Raw genomic sequence first — 20,839 nt, forward strand, 5'->3', positions numbered from 1 at the left:
AATGAAATAAAAATAGAAATAAAAACAGAGTGCAATGTGGCTTTCTTATCGGTGCTTACTGCTACGGCAATTTAGAAAGTAGCACTCCCAGACAATGCATGTGCGGTTAGGTGCACATTATTCTGCACAGTGGTCCAAATTTTCTAAGAGTCTGTAGGCATACTGAACAAATTTGGCCAGTTTTATGTTTGTCAGTGTTCTCTAAGGACAGCGCAGCAGTGATGGCGTGTCTGCAAGTCCGAACTCCCAGCTTGTTCCATTCCGGCCTGAGTAGGCGTCTGCGTTGGAGAATGAAGAAGGGACATATACAAAGCACGTGCAAAAAAGTTTCGTTTGCTGACCCACACCCTCTGCACGTTTGATCGGCCTTTTTTTGACGCCATGCAGGGAGATTTTGTAGGAAGCGCCAGTCTCCCAATCTTAGGGCGATCAGGCATCGCTTTAAATGATAGGAGAATGTTATTGACAGATAATTTGCCGGATGAAGGCGTTTATAGGAGTTGACTACTGCCCAAGCATGGCTGCGTTTCGCAAGGAGAGCTTTATCCATGATCAAGGATTTCAGTTTTGTAACTTTTTTTATTGTATTTTTGAAGACAGTCTGGCTTGGGTTGAGAGCCCAGAGATCTGCAGCAGACGTTTGTTGGATATAGTCATTTAGAAGGCGACCGTAAGTTCCTCCCGGATTGCTCACGCTGATTTCATTCCAGACCAGGAGTTCCAAGGTACCAGCTTCTGCCTTCCTTAGTTTGTGGATCAGATTAAGATATGAGCCAACATTAGAAGATTCATAGTTAGTTAGGCCCAGCTCTAGTCTGACCTGTGCTGGCGAGGAGGACCTTGGCAGGTGAAGCAATTTCTTATAGAGTTTGATTGTCAGTTTGTTTAGGGAATTGTTCATTTTCCCCTTGAAGATCTCTATACCATACGAAAGAGTTGGCCCGATCTTTGCTCTAAGCACTTCCAATAAGGGCAAAACCGTGGGGCCTGAGAGTCTCCTCGATAGCTTAGCCAGGGATATCATTAACGCTGTTGCCTTGGCTGCAATCACAGTGCTCTGTTTAGTAAAACTGCCCCTGGAGTCCAGATGGACCCCTAAGTATTTATACGATTGGCCGATTAAAATACTTTCTTTGTTTATTGTCCAGCCTCCACCTCTGTAGCATTTTTTGCCAAACGGGACAACCATAGTTTTTTTCATGTTAATTTCTAACTGGTTGTTAGCCGTATATTGCGTTAAGGCGTCCAGAAGTCTCTGTAGCCCCACTCTGGTGAGACTAAACAATGCCAAGTCGTCGGCATATAAAAGATTGCATAATGCCATGCCTCCTACTTTTGGTGGATGACTGATTACTTCCTCAAGGGTGCTTGATAGGTCCGCAATGAATAGATTGAAGAGAAGGGGAGCCAGCACGCATCCCTGTTTGACTCCACGAGAGGTCCAGATTTTCCGGGAGAGATGCGTGCCAGACCCTAACTTCACTCGGACCCATGTGTTAGAGTACAGCAGGATGATGGGGTTCAAAATATTGTCTGGGATTCCCCACTGCTTCAGTTTTTGCCACAGCGCTGCCCTAGGCACCCTGTCAAATGCTGCTTTGAAGTCGACAAAGCAGCAAAAAATCGACCTGGAGTTTTTGAGGGCTTTATCGATGATGGTGGAGGTTGCCAGTAAGTTTGTCATTGTTCCTGATTTGGCAACAAATCCTGTTTGATTGAAAGGGATCAAATTTTTATCCTTTACCCATTGTCTCAGATCCTCCAAAATGAGGCCTGCAAAATGTTTTGCCTCTATGTCCAACAAGGCAATTAATCTATAGTTGTTTGGGTTGCCTCGTGGACCGGCTTTATAGATGGGATGGATAATGGCACCTCTCCAAGAGTCCGGGATAGTTTGGTGGGTCAGGGTGTAGTTAAAGAGGTTTAATAGCACTATGGACCAGAAAGGGACATCGGACTTGAATAGCCTCTGCGGCAGGCCATTCGGGCCTGGTGCTCCATCTTGTCTTCCTTTGGTAAGAGCTTTGACTACTCTTTCTTCCGACAGTTTCTCAAATGAGGAAGGCCCCTGCATTTGATCGAGTGGAGGGTTCGGTGTTGCACCTGTGCCAGTGTCGGAATCCCATGTTAATCCAGGGCTATCAGGGTTATCTTTTGCCTGGAAATGCTCTGTTAGGTACAGGATCCAGTCTGCTTCCTGGATGTTCGCTGATCCAAATGATGTTATGTTTCGATCAATATTGTTGATAAGTGACCAAAATGACTTTGAATTTTGTTGTTTACTTTCCCATACCAGTTTGACCCAGAATTGAGATTCCTGGTCCTTTCTCTCTTGGGTAACTGCCCTCCTAAATGCCTTTTGGGCATGACGATATATGTCGAGGAGGTTGCTGTTCTCTGGGGATTTTAAGAGCAGCCTCAGTGCGTTGTTTCTCGTTCTTTTTAGTGTTTGTATCATGGCCAGTGCTGTTGCTCCTACTGGTGGTGTGCGGTTAGGGCCCTGCCTTGTCGCTGGATAAAGTCTGATCAAATGTGTACATAACTGCGACCATATTGCTGTTGGGGAGGCCATTTGGTCAAGTGCACACGTGATAAAATCCTTGCTTGTTTTTAGGATACCTTGTCCGTTGGACTCATTCCATTTCAGGCGTTTTAGGTTGTCGGAGTGTATTCCTTTATATGTGAGTGGTGCCTTTTTGTGGAGAATTAAGTTTGTGGCAAAGGAAACGACCAATGGCCTGTGGTCGCTCTCAAGTCTTGGCAGAACGGAGAAGCTGGTCAGATTGGATAGAAAATCCGAGTTGCAAATAACGAAATCCAGGTAGGATTTTGTTCTTCCATTTGACCAGGTCCAGTTTGGGGGGGAATCGCTTGCTGATCTTCCATTCACCACCAGATATCCTGCGTTGAAAAGTCTTAACACAGTGGTCTCGCCTAGTGTATTGTAAGTTTGCATGGGGGGTTTAGATTGGGGGACATCCTCAATAATACTGGTCAGATTGGGGCCTTCTGAGTCTGCTGTACTCCCGTGGAAAAGGTTCGTGTTAAAGTCTCCAGTGATGATGCGATCCGAGTTGGGATATTCTGTTGCTATATCATTCATGGTTTCGCAAAATCTGGCCAGATGGTCTTTTTTTGTGCGGGTGTTAGGATTGATGTACACATTTATAAGTAGGAGTAGTCGCTGTCTGTTCCGTAGTTTAATTTTGACCCCCAATAGCCAGTCTTCTTTCAAGTTAAGTTGGCTCAGTTCACCTTTTAGATTATTAGATATGTATATGGAGAGCCCGCCTTTAGGGTGGCCGAAGCGGCTATCCCTCAGAGCCTGCTTCCGAAATTCAATGAATCCTTCAATGGGGCGACCCTCTAGCTCCCAGGTCTCCTGCAGGGCAACTGCCACGTGTTTCCCCAGGAAGTCCATGGTGTCTTCATTTATGATTTTTTGGTGTAGGCCACAGATGTTCCATGAGCACAGTGAGAAAAGTGGCTTCCCGTTGCCACTGACCCCGTTGTGCTGTTGTGCCCCTGACGAAGGGAGTGGTTTTAGTGAGTTGTATTTTTTTGCTAATGGTCTTGTCGCAGGTGGTCAGGTTCTACTTTTTGTGGCCAACACTGCTGGCAGCCATCCCCAGGTGTGATCTGGTTCATTGCTTCTCGCCGCTGTTTCAGGGCTTTTAGATTCTGTATCCGGCCCTGAGGCGTTTTTTAGAACAGAGAACGGCCTCCCATGCTCTGTATTTTTAGTGCAGGCCGGCTTGTTGGATGTAATTGCTCCTGATAGCAGCGTGGTTGGATACCCTGGCGTTGAGTAAGGGTGCACTCTAATCCCCCAATTCTGCAGTATGGCTTTGTGTTCGAGAAAGGCTCCTGCCCATTCTGCCTGCGTGAAAGTAACAACAGTGACCTCAGAGGGTTGATTTCCTCGTGGGGGAAGAAATTCAATGGATTCGATGTTATTCGTATCCAGGCCCGCTAGCCCCGGTATGGCTTCCGCTAATTTCAGCAGATTTGATCTGTTGAGAATATCGTGCCGCCCCTTAGATTTGTACTCGGGGGCTAATAAAATTCGGTGACACGATTGGTTGTCACTTCGCGGCTCAGGTGGAATTGTGGGTTTGGGGATCAGTTTTTCGATTGTAGCATCAGATCTGTTTTGATGTGGCTTCTGTGGTGGTTGGGAGGGAGCCTGTTTTAATTGTGAGGTTTGTCTGAACCGTGCAGCTGTGTCATTGCGGATGGTTTTGGTGAAACTCAGTTTTGACGTTGTTTTTTTATTTCCAGAGGGGGAAAGGTCCGTTAGGGACTGGGATTTACCTGCCGCAGATTCCTGCTCAGTGTTACTTGACCTGACTGGACTCATCCTTGTGCTTGACCGGACTGGACTCGCCCTTGTACTTATTGCAGGATCACTTCCCTCTGTTTTCGTTGCCGAGGCGATTGTTGATGTGCTTAGGATCTGAGGGCTCCTCGCCCGTTGTTGAATGGGTAAGTCCACAGTTGGTCCGTTCGAGGTTGTTGTTGAGTTTATTGTCGGTGCCACTGTTCTGGGCTCTATAGAGGATTTTTTATTTTCGACAATCGAGAAGATGGGGAAGAGATTCTGGTGGGCCACGTTGGAGTTAGCCCTGAGTTTGTTCCTCGCTTTTCGTTGACGTTTGCGCTCTCGTTTGCTGCAGGGGGGAGTAGGTCTGGGAGAGTCCATGACTGATAGAACGGGCAAGGAGTCGGGACTGTTGATTCGTCTGTCCTCAGGTTTAACATGCTGATTTATAGGCCCGGTTGATGGTGGGAGAGTACAGTTTTCAACCATCGGAGTTGGATTTGTTAGAGCGCTATGAAGTTGCTCATTCATCGATTGAAGGCGGTTGGTAGAACCTTTAATATCTGCTTCTTCTTCCTTTGTTTTTGTATTTTTGTTTTCGCAGTCCTTCAGTGGGTTGTCCTGTTCTTGATGTTTAGTGGGTTGCAATATGGCTGACACGATACCCCCCCTCAGCTGCTTTACTTCCCTAATAATTGTGGAAAGGCAATCTGGGAGTAGGGAAAGGGAGTTGATAATTGGAGAGCAGCAGCATGTTGGTTGTGCAAAATTTGCAGATGCTTGCGCTCTTAAGATTAATGAATTCAGTTGATCTAGTTTACCATCAATCCCTGACGTAAAGAGTGCCAAAGTGTTTAGTAGATCCACTTGGACCTCTAATTTTATTGAGTGATAATTGAGTGCGGTCACAATTTGTTGCAGGGTCTGCAATAGTTGGGGCCAAGCACTGGTCGTGGTGTCCTCTTCTGTGTTAAGTTTGTCATCCAGAGTGGGACTCGGGTTTGAGAAATTTGGGGTGTTTTTAAAAAAAAGTGACAAATTCGACGTGGATTGATCATTTGCTGCCTTCTGCGCTGATTGGTTTTGGCATAAAGTTCTTATTAGGCCAAAAGGTGAAGATAACTTGTGTAATAGACTTCCGTCTGTTGGTTCTGTTAATGTTTTAGTTATTGGTGAGGTTGGCGAGTTTGGAGGTTGACAGCTGTCATTAAATTGCGGTGGCCCGACTTTCCCGTGGATTTGGGCTGTCGTTGTTTGCTGTGAGAGGCCCATGAGTGGCTTAGTCGGGAAATGTGGGAGTTGTGTCAGCAAAGGAGAAGCTTCTGTTAAACACATTATGTCTTCCAACTGTGTTTGCAGTGGAAGGGCAGTCCCGTTATCGTCTGCCTGAGGGGTAAAGGGCATCTCCGGAGTGAGAGAAACTGTTTGGGTGTCTACCCTGTTTTGGTTGGTACAGGTGGACCCAAAAAAATAGATATCTTGCGGCCCTTTTGCTGGCATTGTGTTGAATGCCCAGTTTTTCAGTGGTGCTTTAAGGTCAGACCCTTGGTGGTCAGAGGGCATTATCCGTGAGCTGGGAGGAGGAGCTACGAGACGAAACACTGTGAGCTGAGAAGCGGCGAAAAGCGCTGTGAGGACGCGCTGGAAAGGGCGAGCCGAGCTGAGCCACGCTGAGCTCGCCCAGCTGATACCAGGCTACCGGGTCCTCCACGAACGCTTGGTTAACCTCCCCCCGCCCCCCCTGCACCCATCACTGTCTCCACCGGTACCGCTGCCATTTACCGGACACGGACCTCGGCTGACGGCTGCTGCTCCACCCCCACCGCATCACCGCATCGCTGCTCAACCTGCTCCACCTGTGCTGCGGTTGGAGGACGGTTGGGAGGTCGGCGGCTTGGCGGTCAGCATTTTGGCGGGTTGCGGTTCTCCCCAGGCCCCTGGGGATCGAGCGGGGCTGAGCGGACAGGCCGGGAGGACGTCGCTGTGGGGCAGAGAGCGGTAGCGGCGCTGAGGAGGTGAGGAGGTGGAGGTGAGGGAGCAGCCACCCACCTTGCTTTCAGAAACAATTGAAGACAGCTGAGATAGACGCGCCGACAGAGCGTCCTAAAAAGTTACCAGAGAAATCCTGCAGGGGCATAAGGTTGAATAAATCACCTCCACTGTACGGAAAGGCACAGGAAGACAGCACCATACCATAAGAAAGCACTCCAGATCCATCTGTTACAGGGCTAGAGGCACTCTACATAGCCCAACAGACAGATTTCGGGAACGCACTACACGGACCAGGGAAGCTCATACTAGGTTTGGAATCCGAGAGTCCAGTCCGTGTTTTCGCATTCCGTGTCCTGTGCATTCAGCATTTGAGGCGAGGCGGCGGCAGGCAGAGGCGGGTGAAGCGAGGAAGCAAGGAAGCAGCAGGCTCTGTCCCGGCCGCCGCCCCCCCCTCCGACCCAACCCGAGCTGAGCAGCGGCGGTGAAGAGGTAGCGGGCAGTGGGAGGGCTACCCTTAATACCGCGAGCCACCTGCCTCGAGCCTCACAGCACGGCAGAGAGCCGAAATCTACCACACAGTGACTCAGTGATACAGTGATAGAGTGAGACTCACAGGAGGCAGAGACTTGGCCTGAATCAACCAGCGGGGGACAGCCGTCACCAAAGAGAACCTGGGGTATGAAGAACACATCAACCAGGTACGTGGCTACACGACAAAGCTACCCCAGTAGGAAAGCATTTTACTGCCACCCACGAAACCGATCAATCAACTGTTAACAAACTGTATGGAGCTTACAAACACCTAACTGACCAGTTTATTTTCTCACAACCTAAAGCGGCCCACATCGACAGTTATTCACCTACTAAACAAGTTAAATAGATAAATTTTCATTGGGAAACAGACTTACTCTCCTTGATTCACAAGCAGTGGTGAAAAAGAGTTTAAGCCAAGATCCTCCCGGTGCAATGAGATCCGGCAAAGTAAGAAAGTACACTGCTCCCAAGCGAAGGAAGTCCAAGCAACTTGACGCAGCTGGGGTTCAGGGCCACGTCAAGCACACCCCAAATCCTCAGAAACCCAAGAGCCTAACTCTACGGGATTATTTTAGAAAGACCCCGTCTAAAACCACAGAACTAATACAACAAACAGAGCAACATCCGCAAGTCGTGGAGGCAACCACCTCCGGATGAACCAATCTTTATATTTCTCACACTTGAGCATGACTTCATTAAAAAAACTAAAAAACAATGTAATAAAGATTTGGACCATAAATGTTAACTGGCTGTGTGTCAAGCAAACCCACCACTATCACTAGTATGCTGCTTGAGCTGGTAATGCACTCCTTAAACGTGAACTCTTGAGACTTATTAACAAGAATGACTAACCTGCGGAAATAAGTAGAGTATGAGGAGAAATAGCGGTATGAACCTCACAAGAATAAGAATGTGGGATTGGTTGATGGCGATAAGTGGGAGCAGAGTGATTTAAATCCTATGCCTTGCAGGGGTTATTTAACCCTCTTGTGTTCCTGCTAATACACCGAAGCATTGGGCCTGTGGGATCTACCCATGTTTACGATGGTAACAAATGTTGCTGTATCCAGAAACCACATTCAGTCTGAAATCGTCTAAGAAACAGTCCTCTAATGTCACTACAATGAAGTAACATTCCCAATAACGTTCCTCCTCCCACCAGCCGCACCAATCCTAAACGTCAGTGAACACCCACATACAAACAGACAAAAAGAAAAAACCCTCAACAGCATCAAACATCAATGTTATATGTGCGATCCATGCATGGCGAGTGTCATGGAGCAGACACCGACCTTGGGTTATGTACCCATAACCGTACTAGAGAAATAGAAGTTCCTAAGCCTATCGGCAGGCTGCCATAAGATTGTGAATAGAAACCATAAAATAAGAGAGAATCCACACACAGCCAGCAAGGTACTAAGAGGAGGTAAAGACATAGATGTGTTAATAACAATATACATAAGAAAGACCATGTAGTGTCAGCCATAAAGGATGGGGGAAGGGACAAAGGATTCACCTCTTCCTAACAAAATTATGCTGCAAACGACAATGCAGAATAATTAACTAATCCTAGGCATGCATTAAAAGCGCATCATTATGCTATACAGTAAGCATAAATAAAAGTGTGACAATTAGTCATTATCTACTGGCGAGATGGGGTTGGGCCTGTATAAAGCAAGATAGGAGTTGGGCCTGTCAATAAACAAGAGAAAGAGTGCTGCTGCTGCTACAATTTCAGTTACTTTATATATGTTTCCAACAAATCAGCCGTATCACCCAACTGAATTGTTTTTGCATTTCTGGGCACATTACACAACAATTTCAACACAAAGTTTTGCCATATAGCAACATCATATGTGAAGTTCGTGAGCCCAGTGCCAAGTGATCTACGTGGTGCAAATTTAATTATGAGTCACCGTGCACTTGTGTAATACATGAGCATGTTATTTCCCTGGGGTGAAGGACAAGGTTTGCGAAACCGCACCTGTCCTGAGGAGACCTCAGAATCCTGCGAAGTCAAAACAAGTCGACACCCACATGGCCCAGAAAGTTTAATGCAAATGAATTTTCAATAGAACGACTAGAGAAGTGGTTAATCCGGTTAAAAATATCAATAACCCCTTACATCTTTTTGCCTTTGACCATGCATTTTAATAATGTATGGGACTTACTACTTGGATTCTTTCTCAGCACCCACTTCTTTTTGTTTTAAAAAAAACTAGTTCTGGTCTTTAAAGACTGATTAGTATAGTATATTACACTTCATTTTCAGATACACTGATGTAAGTTTGTCTCATGTTATAATGTGTTGGGGGTCACAATTATTCCCACACATTGATGTATGTTTGAGCATTTTGATTGTTCATAACTTACAATCCTTTTATGTTTGGGGTCACAATGTACATATAATTATCATAACATATTGATGTACCCTAGAGTCTTTCAACTGTCTAAGTTGTGTAGAACGTTTAGTCCATTTTGTGATTAGCATATAAATTAGATGTAGGATATGTACCAATAAATTGATGTTTCAAAGAAGAGAACATGTTTTGAGAAGAAAGTAAAAGACTATCCTAATAAAAAAGCTTTGGTTTTGCTCAATCAGTAGATTGAAATGTACTGTATATGTTGAAATCATTTAATACATACAGCAGGAAGGCAGTAGTAGTTTTTATATTCATAGTTCTATGGCCTAGCCTTTCCTCGTGCTACCTAAAGCTCAAACCCGTTTTTTGTATAACTTTCTAAAAGAGGCATTTTTAAGATTTGACTTTGCCACCCAAGAGGACTATAAATGACAATTCAATGAGTGAAAAAGTACTTATTTATTTGCGCTCCTAAACTGAAGTCATCGCTTATTAAGTGATGTAAGGTAACCCACTGTTTAGTCTATGGGAGATGTAGCCTTGTTACAGAGAGAAACAACTTTAGGAACATTAAAACTTAAGTACACATGTCCTTTTTTTGAAATACCATGTACGCTGACCTATGAGAATTTACAGCCTTCCTTAGGGGGACTTATAAGTAAGCCCGGGCGGAGAAGTAAGCCTGAGCGGAGACCTTCGCTCCGCCTGCGGAATGTGCAGAGATTTGTCTCCTCTGCGTTCCGCGGAGATGACAAATCTCCGGAGCGGAGGAGTTGGCTATCCCCCGCCTCCACCCCCCTATATTAACAAGTAATTCAAAATTACTTAAAATTAAAACCACTTACCTGAACTGCGGCGTCCGAGGGCTGCCCTCCTTCTCTTCCTTGCAGTCTGGATAATCCTTGAGGAAACTGCGCGAGCAGATGCGCCTTTCTCGCAAGAAATGCGCGGGTGCATGCACAGTTTTCTCAAGGATTTCTCAAGAATTTAGAATATTTGTTAATATAGGGGGGGTGGAGGCGAGTGGCGTAGGAGAGCTGAGCGGAGTTCCATGGAGTTTGTTCGCAACTCCGGTGCCCTCTGCGTAGCCCCACTACGCCCTGGGTTACTTATAAGTACGGGTTACGCCTGGCCGAAAGTTTATTTTGCCTGGTCCTAACATCACTTTAAAATTGCACAGACCAGCTGCAAAGGCCGGCCCGGAGACCTGCTTTACAGGTCTACTTTTTTGGGTGGCACAATGAGTGCTGCAGCCCACTAGTAGTATTTAATTTACAGGCCCTGGGTACACGTAGTACCATATACTAGGGGCTTATAAGTAAATTAAAGGACTAATCAGGAGCATACCAATTTACCATGTTTGGAAGGGAGAGCACCAGCACCATACCACTGATTAGCAGGAGTAAAGTGTGTAGCCAACAAAAACATGTTTAGCAAAGGTAGGCAAAATATCTGGGGTGATCATGCAGAAAGGGCCAAGTCCAACAAGCTGTTAGGCAAGCTGCATGAATATCAAAGCGTGGGCTAATCCTTCAGTGTAGAGAGCCAAGAGCAGCCGTTCTAGATTACCTATTGAACCACTGCAATCATGCGGTTTTGTGGCTACATCCTTAATCTGCATTGCAGTCAAATAACTCACAAAGGATATAAAGCCAAAAAATAGAATAACAGGAAAATATCTGTCCATTTTATCCTGCTTCAGCAGTCAGTCCTATCCTTCTGCAAAAAGAATCTGCCAGATGTCTGCTTATCCAACAAATTATTTTATATGCAGGATTTATTCTGACTTCTCATCAGCCCCAAAGCCCACGACCGTCCAGAATCTACTGCTAGTAATATGCTTGCCACGGTTATTTCAGCTGACCTGCCACCAACTTACTACTTTGGAATTCTAGTAATACGAATAGTGGTGAAAGAATGGGAACACCTGCCAAAGTTAATATTTTTCTTATTTGAATTATACTTAAAATATTAAATACAAGTTCCTACGGTGATAATAACTCAGTAGTTTTGTGTAACTACTCCTGCTCTAAACCAATCAAAGCTGGGGTTCCAATGATAAACATGAATACAGGTGATGGGCACAAATTCCTGCTCTAGTACCCGCATTGTGGGCTTACAAGATCTCAACATATCCAGAAATGGCTGGTACTTTCTCTGAACCAGCTAGCAACTCTCAATACAACACTAGCCAGCGCGTTGGGACAGCCTACAGCGTTTTAGTCTAAATTGTAATTTGACCATCATCTGATTTAGCAATATTCCAAAAATGATTAAGTCCTTTGATATCAGCGTGGTTATTAGCTTGATTTCATGCAGTGTTTGGTGTTCACCTGAAAAACTCAGAATTTCCTCTTTTATAACTGTTCTTTTTTCCTTCAGGGTACAAAGGATCCTGCTTTGAGGCTCTTCCTGACCAAGTGTTACCGGATGAGCCCAAAAACTGCAAAGCATTGGACAATGCAGCAAAGACGAATCACCGTCCAGAGGAGAACGCACCTGGTGTCGTCATCTCCCCAGACTCTACAGAACCAGGTATGTCTTCGGTTTGGTATTAAAGGCTAAGCTGTTGAACAACCCACACGAATCTGTCGCGTAGCAGGTTATTTCTCTGAAGTCACTGGCTTTGGGATGATTGTTTTGACTAACTCTTCACGAGGCTTATTACTAACACAATGAACACGCGGAAGGGGAATTTTTACAGACGGGGGTTTAAGAGACACAAAGTGGCTTCTGTAACGAGCCTTGTCTCATTTGTGTTTCTGATGGCGAAATACATTCAGTGTTTTACAAATCTGACATGTTTGCCCATGCTAAAGAGGATTATGTAGAGATTTAAATTTTTTTTATAAACATATAAAAAAAAAAGAAAAACAAGGGGCTGTGGTAAATAAAATGGGCCCTGCACCATCTTAAAAAAATCTAACTTTTGTACTGAAATAGTTTTTGGTGAGAGTGGCTCTCCTATACCAAGTGTGAACCACCCCTACTGCCTTTCCTTGGTTTCACCACAGTGGAACATACTACAGATTTCGTGATGTGTTTGTGGCTGTAGCTCTTTTTAAGTTATTAGTTTCCTGTTTGATAAATGACGCGATTGTATGTGTTAGCATTAACACTTTTAAAGTTATTAGATTTCTAGTTGGTTATGGTGGGGTGGGGTGTGTGTGTGTGTGTGTGTGTGTGTGTGTGTTAGCAGCTCTTTTTGGTCTATTAGTTTCCTGTATGATAAATAACTTGTGTGTGATCTCTTACAGATGGCCAAGAGGGTTCATGCATCTCTTACTGTCAGGGTGTGCACTTGTTGTCGATTAACTTTCACATGCTCAGTAGAACACCACCCTGAAGTTAGTAGATGCCTCTGACATTGAGAAGACTCCCCGTGACCATAATCTGCCCCCCCCCCCCAATCACAAACCACCATGAGTTGCCCCTTGTGGCCCTTTACACTATGTGAAACTAGTAATTGTAGTACCTTTTAATATTCTGATTATGACTACTGTGGATAAAATAGATCCTTTGAAATAGAAAGATTTGCTAGTTCACACCAGTCTTTCTGTACTCCCATTCTCAGCCAAACAGATATGCCACACACATACTACTGTTATGCCTCATGCCCTCTCCAGTTGAATATTCAAGGTTGCATAACCTGCCATGCATCAATCTGATTCCCAAGTAACCTGATCTGTAGAAAGACCTTGTATGAGAGGGAACAGTTCCATTTGGCCCTTTCATACAAAGTGTTCTGTGCATTTTCCATCACCGCTTTCCTGATTTGTAATAACGAAGACCAACGTAACGGGTGCTACATAATTGTGGAAGAGGCCAGTCAAACAGGATATAGGTTAGATCGACACCGCTTAGCAGCAGGATGCAGGTTAGATCGCTACCGCTTAGCAGCAGTGTCTCTGTTTTTGTTGGATCGCGGTATAGCCGGATGGTATTCTTATATTAAAAATTAAATGAGAATTTGAAAGGTAACCTAAAAGATGATTTTTGTTGTGTCCATTTAAAAAAAATCTCTAAAGCACCTTGAATTTAGAAACTAAAATGTAAAATAGTATTTCTTATACCGAACTATGACAGAACGGGGAAAAGGGACTTCTTTACGTTAAAAATGCAAAAAAGGGGGTCATCAGAATGCCCACATGGATTTACATTTCATCAAAAAGAGGTAGAATGGGACAGCTCCCCAATTCTCTCTTGCTCTACAAAAATGAGTAATAAGACCTTAGTCTCACTAAAAAGTGTTTCCTTGTTATGCACATGTAGTTCAATCCAGAGCTGTACTTGGGTGAGGAAGTCCAAGACAAGAGGGGCCACTGGCTTACCCTACAAAAATGTGGATTAACTCCGTAATAATACATCTGCAATGTTTTCCTACACAAATAGCATTAGATTTACCTGACGAAAATCTTGCAGGCAAACATCCACAGTGTGCACTATTACTTCACCAGTTCTACCTCTGGTTTGGGCCAAATATGAGTTTGCGCTCAAATCAATTTGCAGACGTCGTTGCAAAAAGCACCCAAGATTTTGTGCAAAGCCACAGTAAAGACCAATACAGAGTAAGATCTGCTAAAATAGGTGTGTAAATAGGCAGGCTGCTTGGATCAGATTGTGTTTTATTTTGCTGCATTTTTTAAAATATCTGCTTACACCAAGAGAGGTAGCAGGAGAAACCCGAGAGCCCCTCTTAGAAATATGCCCAGTGAAATGAAGGTTGACGGTACTACTGATCCCGGCTTTTAAGAGATCATTCTTCAGAATTTTCTTCTTCCTTTGTGTGTTTCTATACATTTAAGTAATGCCATTTGTGTTTCAGAAAGAATGCTAGCATTGTGCCTTCCTAACCCTCCCTCACCACCTGAGTCTCTAATGCGATCCCTGCGGTCAAGCTGTGATGCAGACCTTGTGTCACCTGGGTTAGCGGTAAGTTGGCATTTCCTGAATGCAGGACTGACCATAAAATGGAGGAACTGTTTTTTTGATTAACTTTTTGTCAATGAAAAAACTCTCATGATACATCACATTGCGGTCAAAGATGTGACAACCGTACAAACATGCCTACGGGATGTATACGATAATCCGAAGATGCGTGGAATAAAGGCATGGATCCGCTAATGACTAATGCAGCGTGAACTCCAGGGGCATTTGGGGGAAAGGAACAGGGGACTGCGTGGGGAAAGAGGGAGATTGGTAACGGAAGCAGTGTTACTGCAAGGGAGTGGAGAGCTAATACCCCAAAGGGGGGGAGATATAACTGGGGAGGAAGGGAGGGGTGGCTGGGGGGGGGGGGGCGAAGACTGAGCCAGAGGAGCAGGGTTAAGCAAATTGTTCAGGGCACATCTGCAAAAAGGCGATGGGGGGGTGGGGTGGGGACTGCAGAGAAGCGGGTGCGGGTCCCGGAGAGGATGACCGAGATACAGGGGGGGGGGGCTAGGTCCTGTACCCCCTAGTGAGGCGTTGAGGCGTGTGGAGAGGTACATGGGGTGTCACGCTTGTGAGCTGACAGAAACTGGTGGGATAGTGTGGCCCATTCTAGCGATATCGGGTGTTTGCGCTGGCCTTTCGCTTCCTCCTCCCTCAGGGCGTCCTCCTCCGCTGCCGCCCACTTCCTCACCGCCCCTACCCATGTCTCGAGTGAGTGTCCGGCGATCGCTCGCCATTGCATGGCTATGTTCCTCTTGGCTAAATACAATGGAGGAACTGTTAATGTGTGTGCTGTCTTCAAAAACAAGGTCTAAAGTATATATAGTGGGCATCTGCAAAGATTCTCACATGCCAATGTATTTGTTTAGCAGTTTTGTAAAGCACTGGTGTACACATGTTGGGTTCTTCGGAGAGCTGATGCAAAGAAAAAGTCCAACTGAGTGGTTGGATAGGATCTTTGGAGTCCAATCATTTTGGATCTGAAATACATTGAAATATCCTTAAGTGATGAACCCTGTGCTGAGGCAAGTTAAAAAAAGTTCAGTTTTCAGGAGTTTCCCAAATTTCATAAAGTTAAGTTCAGATTCCAGATCTCAGGCTAGGGATAATGACATTCCATAGTATTGAGCACTTGAACCCCAATGATGTTTCAGTCTACTGAAGAATCATTGATCAAGTGGGAGGACAAGAGGTGAAGATTACTGGTTGGGGCTGCATTTTCTGCAGGTACTCAAGACTTTTGACATGTTAGGCTTTGTAGTTTTTACATAGAGCCTTCAATGTAATTCTAGCATTCTCTAGAAGCCAGCTGAGGGTTTTATGGGTGTGTTTGAAGTGGTCCTGCATGAGGAGATGAAGATGTATTCTGGATTCATGCAGAGGATAGAGTAGGCGGTGATGAAGTTTTGGAGGCAAGGCAGAAATTGGGCGCTAGCCTTATCAAATAGGTTTCCAGTATGAAGAACACAAAGCTGTTATTAGTGCAGCTGCAGAGCATAGCAGAGAACTGTGAAAACCTGTGGCCCATGAGTGCTAATTTGTGCTTGTGGTTACAGGTGGTGGACCGGGCCCTCATTTTGGGGACCAGGATTGTTTTTCATTATCTGAGTCTGACCCAGAGGAAGAGAAAGAAAGACATGAAATGGAGAAAGGAAGAAGAGAAAGATAGGAAGATTGTCATTTGGGATGAAAAAGAACTCGGAAGAGTTAGAGACATGAAGTGTAGGGTGGTTGAGGAAAGAGGCACATTAAAAACTAGCAGCCTTGGTTCTTGGCAACCCTGGCATTGGTCCTTGTACTTTTTATTACTATTTATTTATGTATTTTTTTCTACGAATAAGCCCTGAGCAAGTTAGAATAAACTGATCATTTCCATCCACTGCTGCACAGGAAGAAACTAAAACAATAATTTGCATGCCAATAGGTCTCGCCTTTGGGACGGTGTAACTGTTTAGCCATGCAGCACATTATCCTAAGCCTGTGCCGCCAAGGATCCTCCCACCCTGTGACATTCGGGGACAGGGGGGACCAAAAAAGGAAAGTTAACAGCAGCAACAAAAGCAAGTCATGGTGGCTTATAAACCTTCAACGCCACACCCAATCTGGGTAAAACCGGTTTCACGTGCAAAATGTGGTTTATGTGGTTTTCTTTCTGTTTATGGTAGGTTTGTGGTAACCATGGAAACACCAGGCAGCCCAACTTGCATGACACAATGGGGTCAAACCTGTAGTGAGAACATTCTAGTCTCTTTCATGCGCTCGAATGTTAAACATTAATACAATAAAAATAAGCAAAGAGATAAAAAGACAATTCCCCCCCACCCCATGCGCCTTAAATGTGAAACAAGCTCTACTAGGTCTGGGTTTGTGTGCAAACAGGACTAGCTTCTCTCAGTAAATGTCTGCTCGGGCTCACTGTTATCTAGAACCCTTCGCTGCTGCTGTGACATAAGATCCTCAAGAAGGGGTAGCCTGATGGCCATGCTGATCACCTTGGGATACCAGACTCTCTGTGCCCAATCTGGAGCCACAAGGATGACTTGGGCCCGGTCATTCCTCAACTTCTTGAGAACCCTGGGCAGGAGTGGTATGGGCAGAATGGCATACAGGAGGCCTGAGCTCCACTTGAGACAAAAAGCATCTTGGAGTGAGAGTTGCCTTGGAAACTCCAGTGTGCAGAACTGCTGACAATGTGCATTCTTGGGGGTGGCGTACAGATCTAACCAAGGCTCTCATCACAGTGAAAGAGACCTTCCACCACCTCCGGATGGAGATGCCAATTGTGATCGACTAGGCTTCTTCGGTTGAGTTTGTCTGCTCTGGCGTTCAGAGAGCCCGCCAGATGTTGAACCACCAGGGAAATGCCCTGACATTCCAGCCATGCGCAGAGACTTGGGTCCTCTTACCAAAGGGTCCACGTCGGCACCCCGCCCATGCTTGTTGGAGTACCAAATGGTGGTGGTGGTGTCCGTGAACACCTGAACTAGTTTTCCCTTGATGGAGTGCAGAACGGCTTTCAGTGTCAGCCAGATAGCCTGGAGCTCCAATAGGGTGATGTGGCATGCGGATTCTGCTAGACACCAGAGGCCTCTGATCTCCAACTTTCCTAGGTGGCCACCCCATCCCAGGAGTGACGCATTTGTCACTATTGTCAGATCTGGTTGGGGAATTCAAAGGTGTTGACAGCTGACCCAATCACTATTAGTTAACCATCACTGCAGATATTGTGCAGTTCCCTCTGAGATCTGGACCATGTTGGTGAGATTCCCCTGATGGTGCACCCACTGGAACTTCAGGTCCCACTGCAGAGCCCGCATATGCTAGCAGGCATGTGTCACAAGCAGGATGCAGGATACCATGAAGACCAGCAGCCTAGGAGTCAGTCTCACCGAAATCCAGAATAGAAGCTGAAACATTGGTATCACAGCCTGAATATCGCAGGCTCATTATTCGTGAGGATGGGCTCGAAACTGCATTGTGTCCAGAATGCCTCCAATGAAAGGGTGCATCTGAGGGGAGGTCAGATGGGACTTTGGCATGTTGCTAATGAACCCAGCGAGTGCAGGAGTTAGACGTAGTCTGGAGGTGAGAAATTACAGCCTGGGGCTAGCCTGCCTTCAACAGCCAGTCTAAGAGATGGGGGAAGACTGTCACAGCTAACTGAAAATTCTCCTGGCCCATTAAGAAACAAAGGTAGTGCCTGTAGGCAGGCAGGACGAGGGTATGAAAGTATGCGTCCTACAAGTCCAGCGCTACCATCCAGTCTCCCGGGTCGAGGGCAGACAGAACCTTGGCTACCGTGAACATTTTGAACTACTCCTTCCTGAAGATGAAATTGAGAGGGCGCAGGTCTAGGATACAGTGAAGGCCTCCATCCTTTTTGGGTACCAGAAAGAAGCGGGGAAAAAAAACGACGACATTGGCATCCTCTCTATGGCTCCTTTGGCCAATAAAGACATCACTTTCTGGCGGAGAAGAGATAGGTGATCCTCCGTCAGCCTGTCGCACGTTGGTGGCATGGAGGGAGGTGTAGTCATGAAGGGAAGCGAGTAGCTCCTTCGAATGATCTGCAAAACCCACTTGTCCATTGTTATGGACCGCCAGAGGGGCAGGTGATGGTGAATCCTGCTCCCACTGGGAGTCCATGGTGATAAGAGGACAGATTAGGAAGGCTTGGAGGCTGCAGCTCCCTGGGGTGGTGGACTGACCCAACCACTGGCTGCCAAACCCATTCGCCGGTAGGCACTACATCCTCAGCCATGCAGAGGCTGTGAGGCTTGCCCACCGTGGTGGCTGGGCGGGTCCAGATGCAGCTGGAAGCCCTTCTGTGGCTACGAAAGGTGGCTTGGGGGTGGTGAGGGGCCATTCCAAGGCCCAAGGCCCTGGCCATAGACCCGCTGTCCTTAAAGTGCTCCACTGCTGAATTTGCCTAGTCTCCGAAGAGACAGGAGCCATAAAAGGACATATCCATAAGTGATGGATGGATAGCCCCAGAAAACCCAGTTGTCCTCAACCAGGTGTGGCATCGTAGGGCCACTGTCGACAAAACTGCTCTGCTTTGTGAGTCAGTGGTGTGCAGTCTAATCTAACATTTTAATTTAGTTGCATCCCTCCCGTCAGCAACAGCCAGGAAGAGCACAGCTCGGGCCTCCTCCGGAACCATTGGCCGCACCTGTGCAACCGTATCCCACAGAGCGTGGGAATAGTGGCCCAAAAGGCATGCGTGGGTACGGACGGCAATACCAGGCTGGTAGAAGAAAAAGTTTTTTTGCCTATAATGTCCAGCCTCTTGGATTCCCGATCTGGTGGGGAATGCACCAGGATTTATGTGGGAAGTAAAAGCTAGGAACGCCAATCTCTCTGGGGAAGTGTGTGCTGTAAGGAATTTGGGGTCCCTGAAGCGGGGTGGTGGAGGGCTACTGTCCTTTTCACAGGAGCCCCAGTGTTGGGCTCGGACCAAGTCCAAAGCAGGACATCAGTAAGTACTTCATTAAATGGGAGAAGCGGTTCTGGGGGGGGGGGGGGACACTCCAGGGCTGAAGCACTTCTGTCAAAACGTTAACCTTGACTGCCACCGAGGGAAAGCTAAGGTCCAAGACCTCAGCCACCCTCCTCACTACCATTGCTATTGAAGCTTCATCCTCTGTAGCCACAGTAGGGAAAGAAATCATGCCAGTATCTGGAGAAGTATACTGTAGGCTTGCATCCGCCAAATCCTCTCACCAATCCAGGTTGGTATAATATGGCAGGTATTCTACAGGGCGTCCCCTCCCATTCCTTCCTGAGTCCTAACTCTTAAGAATAGGGCTGAAGCTCCAGTCTGGAAGGCATGACTCAAGTCTGCGCTGGTTTGGCATTGGGCGACACCCCTCTGACTGTGTGTCTGAGTCATCGATATAAATGGGGATGGCGCCGACCTCAGGACCGGCACCAGGGAAGGTTGAGATGGCAAGACTGACGCTGATCCAGATCCATCTGTGGATGTCTTGGGCCTGACTTTCGCCGCAGCCGCCGGCGTGGATCCATTAGGGGCCCCTCTCGAAAGGCGGGGTCCAAAGGCAAGCCAGAGGGAACGGCCTCCCAAATTAGAGGTGTATAACATTATTTTCGGGTTAAAGGGTGACCAATGCCAGTTTGTATTGATATTGTGCTAAAACATACATTATGAAGGAAAAAACAACCACGGGGTGGCTCTAATCAGCAAGGCTGAGCCGGACTATCAAGAAACAAAAGTGGGGTGCCAGTGCTGATATGGATAATTCTAATACACCAGATAACCAAACAGAACTTGAAGGAAAATTCAAGAACGGGAGTTACTATTTAATAGTTTTTTATTTTAACAATATTAGAAAGACAGGAGACTTTTATATTTTCATTTTTTACAACGGGACATATTTACAAAAGGACACAGGGGACTTAGGAGAGTAACTCCTAAACATCAGTCATCCAGTATTTCAGGCATATCACAGACATTCAAAAACACATTCACACCACTCGGGGAAAGGGACTCTAATGGGCATGAACTTACAATCTAAAATTATATACAGTCTATACTACAAGGAAAAACAAAGGGCCACAGTCTGCGGACATAGTTTAACAGAAATTGATGAGAAAACAGTTACTTTATATAATGTACAATCCTAATTAAATCTACAGACAGAAGTTTGTTTTGCTAAATAAACTTGGTATTGTACTAGCGACTAAAGAAGAATAGACAAGATACTCTTGTCGCTCTCGCAGACACCATGTGGCAGAGGCCTACGCGTTTCGAATCCCACTGGTTTTCTTGGGATTCTCTTCAGGGCCTGTGTAGTATCAGTGGGTGGAAATGTCAGTGAGTTGGAGAGAAGATCACGATGAAAGGAAGAACTCAACTGTCCTTATCTGGTGTGCACACCATGCCGATCTCAATCTTACGGAAGTGCGAAGCTCGGTAAAGTCTCAAGGCTTGCCGGGGGACCGAAGAGAAAAGCTTCTACCAACGAAGGGTGGTCAGAATGGGTCCGGTCGGCAGACTAGTTTTCTTCATTAAAGATGATATTCTCGGTTGGTATAGATCCGTGAATAAAGATAGAAGTGCCAGGGTGGTTCGGTTGATTTAAGATCACTATTCTTTGAAACGGGCGGTACGGCGGATAACAAAAAATTCCAGTATGCAAATGCCGCCTAGTAAATCGACAAAGGCTCTGCGCAG

The 20,839-nt window shown here is 46.0% G+C and overlaps 1 protein-coding gene across 2 annotated transcripts in view; it reads left to right on the forward strand.

Moving 5' to 3' along the window:
* Window positions 1-20,839, forward strand: part of IRAK2 (interleukin 1 receptor associated kinase 2) — a 183,049-nt gene that overhangs the window by 43,983 nt on the left and 118,227 nt on the right. For both annotated transcript variants that reach the window (XM_086939230.1, XM_086939229.1), the window contains exons 3-4: window positions 11,596-11,748; window positions 14,039-14,145. In XM_086939230.1, coding sequence (XP_086795356.1) covers window positions 11,596-11,748; window positions 14,039-14,145 — 260 coding nt within the window. The remainder of the gene's footprint in view (window positions 1-11,595; window positions 11,749-14,038; window positions 14,146-20,839) is intronic.

This window comes from Lissotriton vulgaris, chromosome 9 (genome assembly GCF_964263255.1).
Source record: "Lissotriton vulgaris chromosome 9, aLisVul1.2, whole genome shotgun sequence".
NCBI lineage: Eukaryota > Metazoa > Chordata > Amphibia > Caudata > Salamandridae > Lissotriton > Lissotriton vulgaris.